This window comes from Temnothorax longispinosus, chromosome 3 (genome assembly GCF_030848805.1).
Source record: "Temnothorax longispinosus isolate EJ_2023e chromosome 3, Tlon_JGU_v1, whole genome shotgun sequence".
Classification (NCBI taxonomy): Eukaryota; Metazoa; Arthropoda; class Insecta; order Hymenoptera; family Formicidae; genus Temnothorax; species Temnothorax longispinosus.
Genome location: NC_092360.1, coordinates 1,769,594 through 1,784,144, shown reverse-complemented (window position 1 = coordinate 1,784,144; position 14,551 = coordinate 1,769,594). Strand labels below are relative to the sequence as shown.

General features: G+C 35.2%; 2 protein-coding genes and 1 pseudogene across 3 annotated transcripts in view; all 3 read left to right on the top strand.

Moving 5' to 3' along the window:
• Positions 1-11,527, top strand: LOC139809468 (uncharacterized). The gene is made up of 28 exons (XM_071772370.1): positions 1-457; positions 1,285-1,344; positions 1,469-1,552; positions 1,681-1,721; positions 1,806-1,874; positions 1,962-2,075; positions 2,225-2,369; positions 2,520-2,644; positions 2,805-3,011; positions 3,398-3,496; positions 3,678-3,786; positions 3,904-4,091; positions 4,164-4,380; positions 4,920-5,008; positions 5,084-5,245; positions 5,432-5,593; positions 5,686-5,883; positions 6,228-6,372; positions 6,509-6,769; positions 6,948-7,081; positions 7,210-7,479; positions 7,641-7,856; positions 7,953-8,042; positions 8,252-8,633; positions 8,859-9,074; positions 9,342-9,514; positions 9,779-10,000; positions 11,130-11,527. Exons 1-28 carry the CDS (start codon positions 244-246, stop codon positions 11,274-11,276), a joined length of 4,539 nt encoding a protein of 1,512 aa, XP_071628471.1. The 5' UTR covers positions 1-243; the 3' UTR covers positions 11,277-11,527.
• LOC139810838 (5S ribosomal RNA) lies at positions 10,737-10,855 on the top strand (annotated as a pseudogene).
• Positions 11,528-12,934: 1,407 nt separating the features above from the next.
• Positions 12,935-14,551, top strand: part of LOC139809501 (sialin) — a 14,584-nt gene continuing 12,967 nt past the window's right edge. Inside the window, exon 1 of one of the 2 annotated variants that reach the window (XM_071772443.1) lies at positions 12,935-13,113. The gene's annotated coding sequence lies outside the window, so the exon portion shown is untranslated. Of the gene's footprint in view, positions 13,114-13,893; positions 13,912-14,551 lie in introns of those variants that run through there. The other variant, XM_071772444.1, reaches the window with a different exon arrangement.

Genomic DNA, 14,551 nt, shown 5'->3' with positions numbered 1-14,551 from the left:
GGAGAACGGCGAGAGGGTGGCCGCGGAATAAGACGGCGGGAGAACCACGTGCATCTTGTAAAATGAAGGATGATGACTTCCCCTACATCATGCAGAGCATCTGCTAAATAGATGACACGCCGGTTACTACGAGTCTAGTTGCCCTCAGCCTCGCGATGCAAGCGAATCGGGACTAGTATCTATAATACTTTCTCCGTTCTCCAGTGGAGTTTTTCCACCCCTGCCGGATAGAGGAACTTCACGATGAGACGGCAGGCTCTAGAGCTGATCACGTGTCTGCTCGTGGTCCAGCTGCTGCTGCCCTTGCCGGATCAAGTGAACGCCGTGAAGAACCGATTGAGGAAACAACGATCTAAGCCGCAAGAGCACCAGGCTCATCACTCTCAGCAGCCTGGCAACAATTATGATGAATATGACTATAATTACGAGAACTACGACGAATACGAGGACAAGAACGGTGAGTATTCCGTGAGTGTTCCAAAAAATTAGACTATGTAATAATAAATAAAAAAAAGGAGAGAAATTTTTAATTTAACAATATCTTTTTTTTTTTACTAATTTCTTCTATGAGGATACACACGTTAGATAACATATTTAAGATTTTTTTTAAATAGATAATAGTGATTAGTATTACTATAGAATAACGATGAGTTTCGATTCCCACCTGTGCGAAAAATCAGATATAGAGTATTTGATTTAATTTCTATAATTCAAATTAACACTAAATTAACAGAATTAAGATTGTTTTAAATAAAACTGCATCTTTTTATCAAAATTAAGTTGAAAGATTAGAGGAAATTCTTACTTTTCAAACGCCTTTCAGACTTTTATTTCGTATATTTTTTGCCTTGTTCAATAATATGCAAAAGTCTATTCTATTCTATAATTATCATAATAGCAACGTAATTTTATCTAAAAATGAGTAAGAATGTAGTTATAAATGGAGAACAGTTCTTCGACAATTGTCTCGAACCGCCGCGCGCCGGAAGACTTGCGTCACAGATTAATCTCATTAAGGCGCCGTATGAAATAATTAATCTCTCGTTTTAATCAGCGCAATCTAATTAATACCATTTATTTCAATCTATTAATTGCAAATGCAACTTACTACGACCCACAGCTAGAGATAGCTTCCGGATTAGCTTCTGTTTCCTTGCGGGTGTTAGAGCTATAATATGTTCCGAACATTTGCACGATTATTTGTTGCAATAACAATTTTTCGCAAACAATAATAATTTTTTAGTCTTTTTCGATTTAGTAACAATAAGAATATTATCTGTTTAGAGACTACATCAACAACGTTACCATCACTAATAATACCATCAGATGCCACGCGACTTTCGGGTAAGCGTGCGAAAACGTTTTACACATTATTATAATACAATAAAAATTATTATGAAGTTATTTTCGATAGTTGTTATAAATAGATCAATTATCATGAGCGATGGCATGTAATTATTTAATATAGGATGGTCCGAAACACCGACCGAAACACTCTTGAGACAATCAGAACCTACACACTTACCAGCTCCCACGCAATTTTATGATCATGGTATGTGTGGAGTTAATTTAAAAATTATTTTTTATAATAAAAAACGAAAAAGAATAAGTAGATGATTAGAATAAAATACTTTTTTATTCGCGTTCTGTGATATCTCAATTTTGATTTGCATTCTACAGATTTAGAGGAGACCAGTCCTACATCTGAACGGAATTACTCAGTAAGCATAACTATTTGGTAATAAAAAAAATTAAAGAAATCGGATTCTGTAAGGAATAGTGATTGTTACGTTTCTTTTCAACAGGTTTCACCTACGGAGATTTTACCGGGTGAGAGTAACATATATAGTTCTGTGGCGATACCAGGACCACGAGTAAGTAATTGTTTGTAAACTTATAATTATAATAAATATAGTTATCTAAAAAAATAAAAATTTACAAGAAAGTAACTTACAAATTAGGGTCAACCTGGTCGACCTGGAGATATTGGTCGTCCCGGTGATGCGGGATTTCCTGGACAACCCGGTACGCCTGGGACCCCAGGGCCACCTGGACCTCCAGGACCTGTACCTGATGTATAAGAAGTTTAAAACTGTTTTTATTTTTTTATCGTTTAAATATACGTACAAGTCATTTATTAATAATCTATATTCAATATGTGTTACATAATTTATATTAATGTATAATCATTTATTAACATACCTATAAATGTTTATAATAATAGGTATCTCTATATTATCAACAATTGGCTTTGTCTCAAGCAAATGAAGATAAAGGCCCGACAGGTGCAGCGGCGTCATTGTATGGACCAGAAGCATTAGCTTACATTCAGGCGCAAGTAGGCCCGATGGGTCCGCGAGGCCCTCCAGGTAGGCGATAATTCTTTTAATAATTTTGTTTAATCTTATCTAAATAATTTTTTTTTAAGTAACAAAATTGATTTAACAAATTTATCCAATTTTTATTTAAAGAATATCGAAATGTCATTTAAAAATAATATTATTTATCGTTCGATTTAGGTTCGCCTGGTGCTCCTGGTCCTCAAGGTTTTCAAGGTACACGAGGTGAAACTGGTGAATTGGGTTCCCCCGGTCCTCCTGGCATGCCAGGTCCTAGAGGCTTGCCAGGATTACCCGGGAAGGATGTAAGATTATTTTTAAGTAATTTTATATGGATTTAGTTTGTTTCTTTAGAATAAATTTATGTTTTCCTACATTTATTTAATTTGATTCGCAAGTTATAAATATATATAAATAACTATATATTATATTAAAATAAAATATTTAATATTTTATTAATGACAGGGTATCAGTGGAGAAGATGGCGAAACCGGTCCACCGGGATCGTCTGGTCCTGTGGGACCACGTGGTCCTCCAGGAATACCTGGGCTTCCAGGGTTAAAAGGCCATCGTGGTTTCCCAGGTCTAGACGGTGCTAAAGGTGAGCAAGGAGCTCCTGGTGAAAAAGGATCCATGGGCTCGCCTGGGCCGATGGGACCAGTAGGACCGATGGTATGTAAATATTATCATCTGTATCACACGGAATCTGTATATACTTAAATTTTAATAAATTTATAAAAATATATTGTTTAGTCATGAAGTAAATTTTAATGTTAACCTTTAACTGCACGGGCGGGGTCTGGCTGGACCGCTGGACGCTATATTTTTGTATTTTCTCAGTTATGCGAGATATCAGTTGTGTGTTTTATTTATTATGTACTCTAGAACTTACATATCTTACATTACTTTTAGAGAAAACAAAAAAAAAAACTTGTGGGAATCTCTGCAGATCTCGCCTGTGACAATTACTAAAAAATAACGCCCGTATTTAAAGGTTAAGAACGTATTAGAAATCATAAAACATTTTTCTGCGCAAATGTTGGTTATTGCTGACGCAGGGTCCAGCAGGGCCTCGTGGTGAAAGAGGTAGGGAAGGTTCATCGGGTCCTCCTGGATTGAGAGGCCTTGACGGAATTGCTGGGCCGCCTGGACAACCCGTAAGTCAATTATTCAATTTACATACAATTTAGAGATTGATGAATTAAGGTATACTTCAAAGATCTTTGAGAAATTATAATTCTTTCTAGATGTTCATTCATCTTAATAATGTTTTCTGTTGATTATGTTAATAAATGTATACTTGTCACGTTTATTTAAATATACTAATATTGTTTGTAGGGTGCTATAGGAAAACCTGGCTCACCAGGTTTTCCAGGAAATCCTGGAATAAAAGGTGATCAAGGACCACAAGGACCAACAGGAAGCCAGGGTTTGCAAGGTCCGCGAGGTAAGACATTTCAATTCTTATTTAAATAAAGTTGCTGATTTTTTATAAACATATGTTTTATTGAGAAGATAATTATATTTATTTTTTCGACTTTAATTAATATATTTTATAACAAAGGTGAAAGTGGCCGCCCAGGACAACCTGGTGAGACTGGTCCACAAGGTCCTCAAGGCAAAGATGGAATTTCTGGTGAGAAGGGAGTCACTGGAGCGACAGGACCCGTTGGTCTGCCCGGATTTCCAGGTGCTCGAGGTCAACCCGGAATGCCGGGTAATCCTGGTATCCCTGGCGCTAAAGGAGCACCCGTATGCATAATTAGCATATTCAAGAACTGTTTAAGTTACTTAGATTGTATAAAATCTTGGCAATTCTTGCAGGGCCTTCCTGGTGAAAGAGGTTTTAAAGGAGACGCTGGAGTGAAAGGTGATGCAGGAATGCCTGGTCCGCGTGGACTTCCTGGACCTCCTGGGAGCGAAGGCAAAAGGGGCAAGAGAGGAATACGTGGACCAATCGGCGCTGCGGGGCCTACTGGAGAACGTGGCGCACCTGGAGCGCGTGGTCTTTCTGGCTCGGATGGTCCTGTCGGGCCTCAAGGTATTGCTTATTATTGTAAAATTAAAGTGTCTTTAAAAAATTTCAAGATGCTGCAAAATTTCAAGATGCTGCTGTAAATACCGTTACATATTTTGCGTTTCTTTATTAATAATAATTTGAATATTTTGTTTTGTTATCCTACTTTTTATGAGAGTTACAATTAGAAAAAAATGTTTTTAAATAATCAAGAGACACGGTAGTGTCTCGCGCCAAGTACACGCGGAGCGAGACCGACCGTGACTCTTTTACGCGACGCGACGGGTTGCGAGTATATAAAAATATACCAACCGGTTAGAATAATATCTATATTTTTTATATTTTACTCACTCTAAATTTTAGTTAACTTTAATTTTTGGTTAATGATAGAATTATTTAATAATTCTGTTGAGTTGTATAACAAAATCTATATATTCTTTATTTTCCAAAGACTCAATAAATAAAATATAAGTAAAAACATAATAAATAAAGAAAAACATAATTAGTATAATAATTACAAGTAATCAAGATTATGGTTAAATAATAGATTAAATAATTGTCAGGGCAACCTGGTGATCGTGGTCCTGCCGGAGCTATTGGACCGAAAGGCACCGCTGGAGATCCTGGACGACCTGGGCCACCAGGATTACAGGTATTAGTAATATTTCATCATTATGTTTTGTAAAAGTATTATAATCGAAGTATAACTATTGAATAAAAATTTCAGGGTGCGCGTGGTTTAATGGGTAGGTCCGGAGCTCCCGGAAAATCAGGTAATCCTGGAGAACGTGGAATTCAAGGTGCGGATGGCAAGCCTGGAGAACAAGGGCCGCCTGGACTGCAGGGCCTACCAGGACCATTAGGACCAACAGGGGAAAGAGGATATCCTGTAATTATTAGTTCTTCATAATAAAAGTATATACACTAGCAAATATAATCTAATATAACTTAAATATGAAAACATTCTCATATACACAATATAAAAATGAAACGTAACAATATGAGTATCAATACAAATTTTAACATTGTATTATCTCTAATTTTACGATAATTTTTTAAACTTTTATTGTATTAGGGAGAACGCGGAAAAGATGGTGAACCGGGCAATCCAGGTTCGCCTGGTCCAAGAGGAGATACCGGTAAAGAAGGGGCTCCAGGAGTACAGGGTTTACCAGGTCCATCGGGAAGTGACGGCGCGCGAGGTCCTCCGGGACTCACCGGTCCTAGAGGTTTTCAAGTACGCAACGTAGAAATATATTGCATTTCTCATAGTGAGAAGGCTGAAGCGATGTAATTTATCGTGCAATTAAAACATGCGCTTGTTTACAGGGCCTACCAGGAGCCGCCGGTAATCCGGGTGTTCCAGGCAAGGACGGAGAAGCGGGAGTACAAGGACGTCCCGGTCCGCCGGGATTAACCGGCAATAGAGGCGAGAGAGGACTTCCGGGAGAAAGAGGACTTATGGGACCCCCAGGACTTATGGGTCCTAGAGGAGAAACGGGAGCACAGGGTGTTGATGGTCTCATTGTATGTTGTTATTATTTTTTATCTATTTATCTATATTTATCATTACATATGGAACATATATAAAAAGCGTTCAAAGTTACAACAAAAAGCCTATGATTAAAAATAAATTTAATTTTAGTCTATTTCTTAATTATAAAAGATTTTGTAATATGTCTAATTTTATTTTCATTCTTTAAAATTAGTTTTAATAAAAATGACTTTTTAAATTTAAAAATAACTTTATATTTACATTAAATTTACGAATTGTTGATTTGATTCGACGGCTTTAAACACTTTGTATGATAGCGTGCGACAGTTTGTGTATATCACTATGAGAGATATGAATTTTATATATTACATTCCAGGGTTTACCAGGACTTAAAGGAGATAAAGGAAGTTTTGGTTCGCCGGGGCTACTAGGACTTCCTGGTGCGAGAGGATTACCCGGAGAACCTGGACAGAAAGGAGAGAGGGGTACACCTGGATCAATCGGCCCCGAAGGTCCATCAGGTAGTAATTTATGTTACTTATACTTAAATCAGTGATATTTTATGTGTAAAATATTAATATCAATCTAATATAATAATATTTTGTCAAAAACAATTTTATTAAAAAATATTAATATTTTTTTCTTTCAATATCACAGGACATATTGGAGAGCGTGGTCCACAAGGAGAAGTTGGACCTCCTGGCCCTCCCGGGGAACCAGCAGAACGAGGCGATCCAGGTCCTCCTGGTCCTATCGGTGAGACCGGAGCATCTGGAAATCCAGGAGAAAGAGGACCTCATGGATTACAGGGCTCGCAAGGTTTTCCAGGTCCACAAGGATTAATCGGACTTCCTGGTTTGAAAGGCGATCGCGGATATCCTGGCTTAAAAGGAGAACAAGGAAATCTGGGACTGCCTGGTAATAAACAGATCATTCAAAATTGTTATAATTAATAATAATATGATTGTTTATGAGATATTTTGTATTCTTGTTATATATAAATATATACATATATTTAATATAATATATTATACTAATACATAATAAAATTATTTTTTATGTGTACACAAAATATGTAAATTACAATGATTAACAGGCAATCGCGGCGAAATCGGATTACCTGGACCTATTGGACTCACTGGTGCTAAGGGAATTAGAGGCGAACCTGGTGCACGAGGCGAGCCCGGTTTAATGGGCCTACCTGGTATTACGGGACATGTTGGACCATCAGTAAGTCATTAAATTCTGCGAATTGTATTAAATTTTACTAAACAGATGTGAATGGTATATGCTGTTATAGATAAATAAAACATCGGAGACTAAAGAATAAATAAAGTATTGGATTTAAAATGTTATAGGGACCACCAGGAAATGTGGGACCACCTGGTGCTCCTGGATTTCCGGGTATTAAAGGCGATGCAGGCGATATTGGACGTCCTGGAAATCCAGGTCCAATCGGTAACCCTGGTCCACCTGGAATAGACGGAATTAAAGGCGAAAGTGGATTCCCAGGATCTCAAGGACCAATGGGTCCTCAAGGACCTCAAGGTTTACCCGGCGAGAGAGGTTTACCAGGCTTACCTGGTTCTGCTGGTCCTATAGGAAATAGAGGATTACGCGGAGCTCCTGTAAGTAAAAATATGTAGTTATACTTGAACAAATTTGTGCAGTTTTATAGTTAATTATATTTTTATTATATCTTTATTATATTATATATTATTAACATATAGCATATAAATGCTATATTTTTTAAATAATTTATTAAAAAAATAATTTATTTGTATTGCAGGGTGAAACAGGACAACCCGGAAAACCAGGAGCGGAAGGTCCATCCGGACCTCCCGGATTAATTGGTCCTCGAGGTTCTCCTGGTCATGTAGGAGAAGCAGGACCAGAGGGACCAATTGGAAAACCAGGACCACCGGGTATAGGAGGCCGACCAGGTGACAAGGGACCTCCTGGGGTATCTGGTGCTGCAGGACCGTCAGGTCCTCCTGGATTACCAGTACGTTATGACTTCTACTTTCTTTATCTCTTTTTATATAAATATAATAAAGTAATAATATCATAGCAGTAATAATTTATTCGTTCCTTTTAATAGGGACCACCTGGATCCGTTGGACCTACCGGACTCACTGGAGAACGTGGCCCCAAAGGTGAAACAGGACCGCAAGGTGTAGAAGGGCCACAGGTAATATACATACTTTCAATTAAATTAATGTAACTCTATATAATAACTTATTTAATCAATTAAAATTAATTAAAAATAAAATTAATAGATTAATATTTTAATTAAATTAGTTTTAAGTCTATTAAAAAAAAAACTAAAATTTCTTTATAATATATAATATAACTTACATATAAATTTAATCTTGCATATATGTATTATAATATTTTTAGGGACCACGAGGAAAACCTGGAACTACGGGTCTCGAAGGTGCAAAAGGCGATCGCGGAGAAGAGGGGCAGAAAGGAGCCAAGGGACATCGGGGATTTACTGGTTTGCAAGGATTGCCCGGGTCTCCTGGTTTAGTAGGAGAAAAGGGTGAATCTGGTCTGCCAGGACCTCCCGGTAAAGACGGAGAGCCAGGTATTAGAGGTAATCCTGGACGGGAGGGTAATCCAGGACCTATCGGACCTGCGGGAAATCCCGGACCAAGAGGTCCAGCTGGGGAAGAAGGTCGCCATGGGTCACCAGGTCTTCCAGGACCACCCGGACCACCTGGTCCGCCTGGAGAAATAGGTTTCGGATACGATGCTGCATCTCTAGCAGCACTTATAGGTATGTTTCAATTAACTCAAATCATAGTGTCGAGATAATCTAATTAATTAACAGGTATTATATAAAAGATGTCTAAAGTCATCAGAACATCGAAACTAAACGTTATTATAGATTTTTTATATTATTTAAATTCTTATATCTCTAATATATAAAAAAAACTAAACTAAAAAATATTTAATAAATTATTATAAATTATTATAATGTTAAAAACATTATTTATTGTAGGACAAGGCCAAACTAAAGGACCAGATCCACTTGGTGATGAACCACCAAGAATATTTGGTAAAGATATCCCTGAAAAGGAACGAAGAGAGTTGCTTTTGAAAGCGTACGAAAATCTAAAATCGTCGTTCCAAAAATTGGTGAAGCCGGATGGTGAAAAAAATTCGCCTGCTAAAACCTGTCGAGATCTATTTGCTGCTTACCCGGACAAATTATCTGGTGAATCTTAAGCATCACAGTTTATAAAATTATAACTACTGTACTTTCTGTTTATTTTGATTTTTAAATTTTGTTTTCTTGAAATAAAAAATGTAAAATAAGTAAAATAATATATAAAAATATTAAATATATGAAAACTAATTAAATTCCTTTGTAGGAAGAATCTGAGTTAAGAAAAATTGTAATTAAAAGTAAATCGAAAGTATAGTACTAGTACATTTCATATTTAAATATTAAAATTAATATAAATTTATGCATCATTAACAGGCGAGTACTGGATTGATCCAAACGAAGGAGATATTCGAGACGCGATCTTGGTATATTGCGATGCCGAGAAACGTGCAACTTGCATATTACCGAATCCATCGCGTTCACCAGAAATGACTCACATTACTGATCAACAGGAGACCTGGCTAAGCGAAATAGATGGCAGTATGAAGGTTACATTATATTCTACATATTTCCCTTAATTCCAATTTTTAATTTTTACAACAAAAACAATAATGAATAAACTTTCTTGACTATAACTGGCAAATTTATTAATGTATTAACACATTAATAAATTTGCCAGTTATAGTCAAGAAAGTTTATTCATTATTGTATTTTATTCACTGGCAAAGAAAATCTTCTATTTGTTGTTAAAAAAATATAAAATTTTTTAGTAGATAAATATTTATAAAATAAATTTTAATTATTGCATTTAGATTACATACAAAGCGGACAGTAATCAAATTAGTTTCTTGCAATTGCTCTCCAAACACGCGAATCAGAACATTACGTATCACTGCAAAAATAGTGTGGCTTACTTCGATTACGAGAAAAAGACGTACAGAAAGGGCTTGAAGTTTTTGGCTTGGAACGACGTTGAATTAACACCACGAGGCAATCAGCGTCTTAGATATGAAATGATAATGGATGAATGCAGGGTAAGTCAATTTACAATACAACAATGTTTTCGATTTGATTTAACATAGCTTTTTTAAGAGTAAATTGTACATTGTCTATTATGTAACATTAATTAAAATGAGAATATATAATATATATCACATGTTATTATTTTAATTAATTTTATAAAATGTACGTCGATAAAATAAGTAAATTTAAGACCACATAAAATAACTAATAACTTAAAAAAAAAAAAGATGCCAACAGTACGCGGTGTTCCCAAACGGTCAGTGATCGGACGAGAACTTGTAGGTTTGGCGTGATTTGACCGTTGACGAAAGTATCTTTCTTAGGAAGAGAAGATACACTTCTTCATCAACTTTCCTGGTTATAGGACGAGAACTTGTATGTTCGACGTGTTTATATTATAATAAATGTATTATTAGTATCGTTTGTGTATTATAATAATTATATATTGTAATAAATGTAACATAAAAATTGTTATGTCATGTTACATTGTCATGTTACATTTATTATTACAATATATAATTATTATAATTATTATTATAATTATATATTGTAATAAATGTAACAGGAAAATTGTTATTTTATGTTACATTGTCATGTTACATTTATTATTACAATATATAATTATTATACAAACAATATAATAATACATTTATTATAATATATACACACCGAACATACAAGTTCTCGTTTTACAACCAGGAAAGTTGATGAAAAAGTGTATCTTATCTTTCTAAGAAAGATACTTTCGTCAACGGTCAAATCACGCCAAACCTACAAGTTCTCGTCCGATCACTTAAGTCAAGCGGCGTTGAGCGCGGTTAGTACTTAAATGGGTGACCGTTTGGGAACACCGCGTACCGTTGGCATCTTTTTTTTTAAGTTATTAGTTATTTTATGTGGTCTTAAATTTACTTATTTTATATCGTTATAATTTTTAAATTTTACATGTCATTTCTAACTTTATAAAGAATTATAGTTATTTAGTAATTGGCTAAATTTGACTTAAATTATATCAAAATACAGACGTTTGTTTAAATTTCACAACACTAAATATACGTAAAAAAATAGAATACACACACACATACATACTAGGCAATAAAACATTATTTAAGTTGCTTCACATGTGTTTTGTATTCGTAGTTCCATCAAGACCGCTGGGGTAAAACTATCGTCTCATATGAAACGGATAAACCCGTAAGACTTCCCATCTTAGACGTGGCTTTGCGAGATATCGGGAAACCCGAACAGAGTTTCTCCATTGAGATCGGTGCAGCGTGTTACGATTAAGACAAAGTACGACATTGCGATTGTTATCTCATGCCTACAACACCGTCGTCTTCCATTGTATAATCCTAAAAAAAGAATTGTCTTCCAATTTTAAGGAGATAACTGTATATTAATTTTATCTCAAGTGGTAATTAAAATGTGAAACGTAATAATTTTACGTCGCTATTTTTTACTCAAATTCTCAAGTAGTGAAAATAATTTAGGAATATTTAATAAAATTATCTCTAAGTTATATAATTATAGTATCTTTTCTTTTTAGGATGAACGCAAAGTTAAATAAAAATAAAAAAAAAGATGGAATTTGAAGAAATGTATCACTCGGATATTTTATAATATATATACCAATTAGAAAAATTCTCAGCGTATTAAATATTATCCAATTAAGTATTAAGTGCCCAAGTATTGAAGTGTAAAAGTATTAGCGCGACAACTATAGATTTAGTTTTATACTCAACACGCACAATGCCGAAGTATTATTGTGTACATAATAACGCGTAAAAGAGTCACAGTGATCTCGCTCCGCGCGTACTTGGCGCGAGACACTTCCGTGTCTCTTGATAGAGAACATATTTCATTTATGTCATTTTTATTCCATACAGCTATTTAGAAAAAATAAAATTGTGCATAATCAAAGTTATATTAATTTAATATTTCTATTTTCTAGTCCCCTATACGCAGAGATCTTTTGCAGCGCGCAATTTTTTTTTGTCAATTTGTAACGTTTCACACACGGTCTTACAAGACCGTGGTTTCACATTTATTTCTTCCTGTATTACTAATATATTAATTGAACATAATTCGAGTATATTTTCTTTAACTAGGAAAAACGAAGTTCTTTACAGTTATTATTTTATTTTTCGTTTTCCTTCGCCTTTCTTTAAAATGTATAAAACATGTGCTTGCTTCATTCTTAATAATGTAAAAAAAAAATATGCTGAAAAACCGTATTTATTACCTAAGAAACGCATTAAGAAATATGTACATACAAACTACATTATCTGCTGAATAAGTTCCATTTAATCATGAATTCCGACGCATCTATAGTTACAGTTGGCGCATGCGTGGATGGAACTTTCCTCGTGACATCAAACACACCGACCAGTGCTGTATCAAAACAATTTCACACCTAAGAATGAGAACGAAATATGTGTGTAGTCGTATAAAATTTATGTTTACAATTAGGTTTCTGAGCTTCTTTTTATTTAGTACCATATTGAGACAAAAATAGTATTAAAATATATTTATATTATTCATATCTAAATTATAAATTATTTGTTACATATACATTTTTAGCACTGTTAAAATATATCGTAAAAATATTACGTTAATAGAGACGACATTAAAACTCGGTAAAACCTCTTTCTATTTTTTATATTAAGTTATAATTGTGATACAGTATTAAACATTTATATACCATGATTCGATTGTACAAATTATATAAATTATGTAAGATACACAATTTATAATTACAATTTATAATTATATTATAACTTTTTATAACATATTAAAACAATGTTAAGACTACATATATCAAAACGGATAAATTCAGTGTCTGTCTGATGTCATCCTCTGCTATTCATGGCATTCGTGCCGCGGCGATACTTGGTGGCGAAAGGGAGCAAGGAGCATGACACGTCGCGGCGCGGTCGGCGCGGCGGCAGGGCTCCCCTTACTCCAATCAACTCAGTCGTGCTTCAACCGTTTGCGTTAGTTCGTCGTGAGGAACGCGATCGGGATCGTCCCGTGACGAGCGAGAGAGAGACGCGAATCCGCGAAAGTCCAGGGCATCAAACGTCGCCGCCGACGATATTAGCTCGCGGTTAAGTCGGATTCCCAGGTACGAATCTCTCGAACATCGAAATACACGTGGCAGTGTTTTTCGCTACGACCACGCGTCCCGCTGGACGCCCCGCGCCCGTGCCTTCCTTCTTCCGTTTTATCGATCCCCATAAAGCCATTTTCGCGCCCAATCTTTCCGACGGGCGCGACGCGAGCATGGGTGTGAAAGAGAAAACCGGTTGCAGGTCGCGGGTTAAAAGATGATTGACGTTGGTCTATTCGAGCTTGTCTGCGAGTCGCCACTGATCCGTGAATGAAAGCTTTTCGCCGCTTATTACCGCGGCGTCAGCAGCTCATTGTGTTCAATCGTTATTGCCCTTAGCGACGACAGAATTATTTGGACGTTTCGGAGCGGCGCTATTTATTAGGACGATATCAGCCGTCGTTTCAAAAAAGTTTTGCTAATAATGAAAAAATATTCAATTTTATAAAAATATTTAGTATAGCATAAGTATTGTACAAAGTTTAAATTGTAAATATTTAACATAATTTATAATTATACCACAGATTTCAATCTTACAGTTTATGACGATCCGATTATCAATCCGATTTATAATTACAATTGAATAAGAGAGGTGTTATTTGAGTAATTACAGCACTAAAATCGCAGCAAAGTTAAAAAGTCGTGTTTGTGAAAGAAATAATGAGTTTGTATATAGAAGAAAAAAATAATGATTTTTTTCCCCTTTGACGTGACTTTAACGATAAATCAAATAGTCATATTTGACGACGTGATATTTATGTTTACCGGCTGACATTGACGAGTCCGGTTTTACATTGTGAATCAATAACATTCGTAAGTATATTACGTACCAAAATAAAATTAGAAACGCAACTCTGCCAAATTCAGCGAACGTAATGTCATAGAGAAGGTGTGGCTTATAATATCAATTTGTTTTGTCTAATTATCTATAAATACCATAAATGCGCGTCGAGCATGTAAATTTATCTTACATATAGGTGTTTATCGTGTTCGTCCACGTGATGTAACGAAGAACAAACCTCTGTACATACGATACGGAGTTATCAGATAATTTTTGCACGAACTGCAAATGTTTTCGATACTAGTGAGATTTTAAAGAAAAAAGAAAACTGAAAACTGAAAAATGGAAGATATTATTTCGTGAACAAAAGTGTCGAACAACACGAAGGTTATTAACATAACAAAATTGTAATAAAATTGTGCGTTATATAAATTGTGAATACATATAGTTTTGCGATTTTACACGTTTTTAGTACTGATAAATTATTTAAAGGAAAGAATCGATAAACCTCTGATTTTTAGGAAGGTATTGTTTCACGAATAAAACGCGTGGTACCAAAGTTTACATTTATTTACTTGTAAAATGAGATTGCAAACTTATTATTGAGTTTTAACGCGAATTCTTTTGTATTTCTTTTATAATTTTGTTCTTATAATTGTTATCACGTGAACA

Coding starts and splice junctions, on each gene's coding strand:
- LOC139809468 (XM_071772370.1), top strand. CDS start 244: ATGAGACGGCAGGCTCTAGAGCTGATCACGTGTCTGCTCGTGGTCCAG. Junction 3,787..3,903: donor GGGTTTGCAAGGTCCGCGAG/GTAAGACATTTC, acceptor TTTATAACAAAG/GTGAAAGTGGCCGCCCAGGA. Junction 7,857..7,952: donor CAGGTCCTCCTGGATTACCA/GTACGTTATGAC, acceptor TCCTTTTAATAG/GGACCACCTGGATCCGTTGG.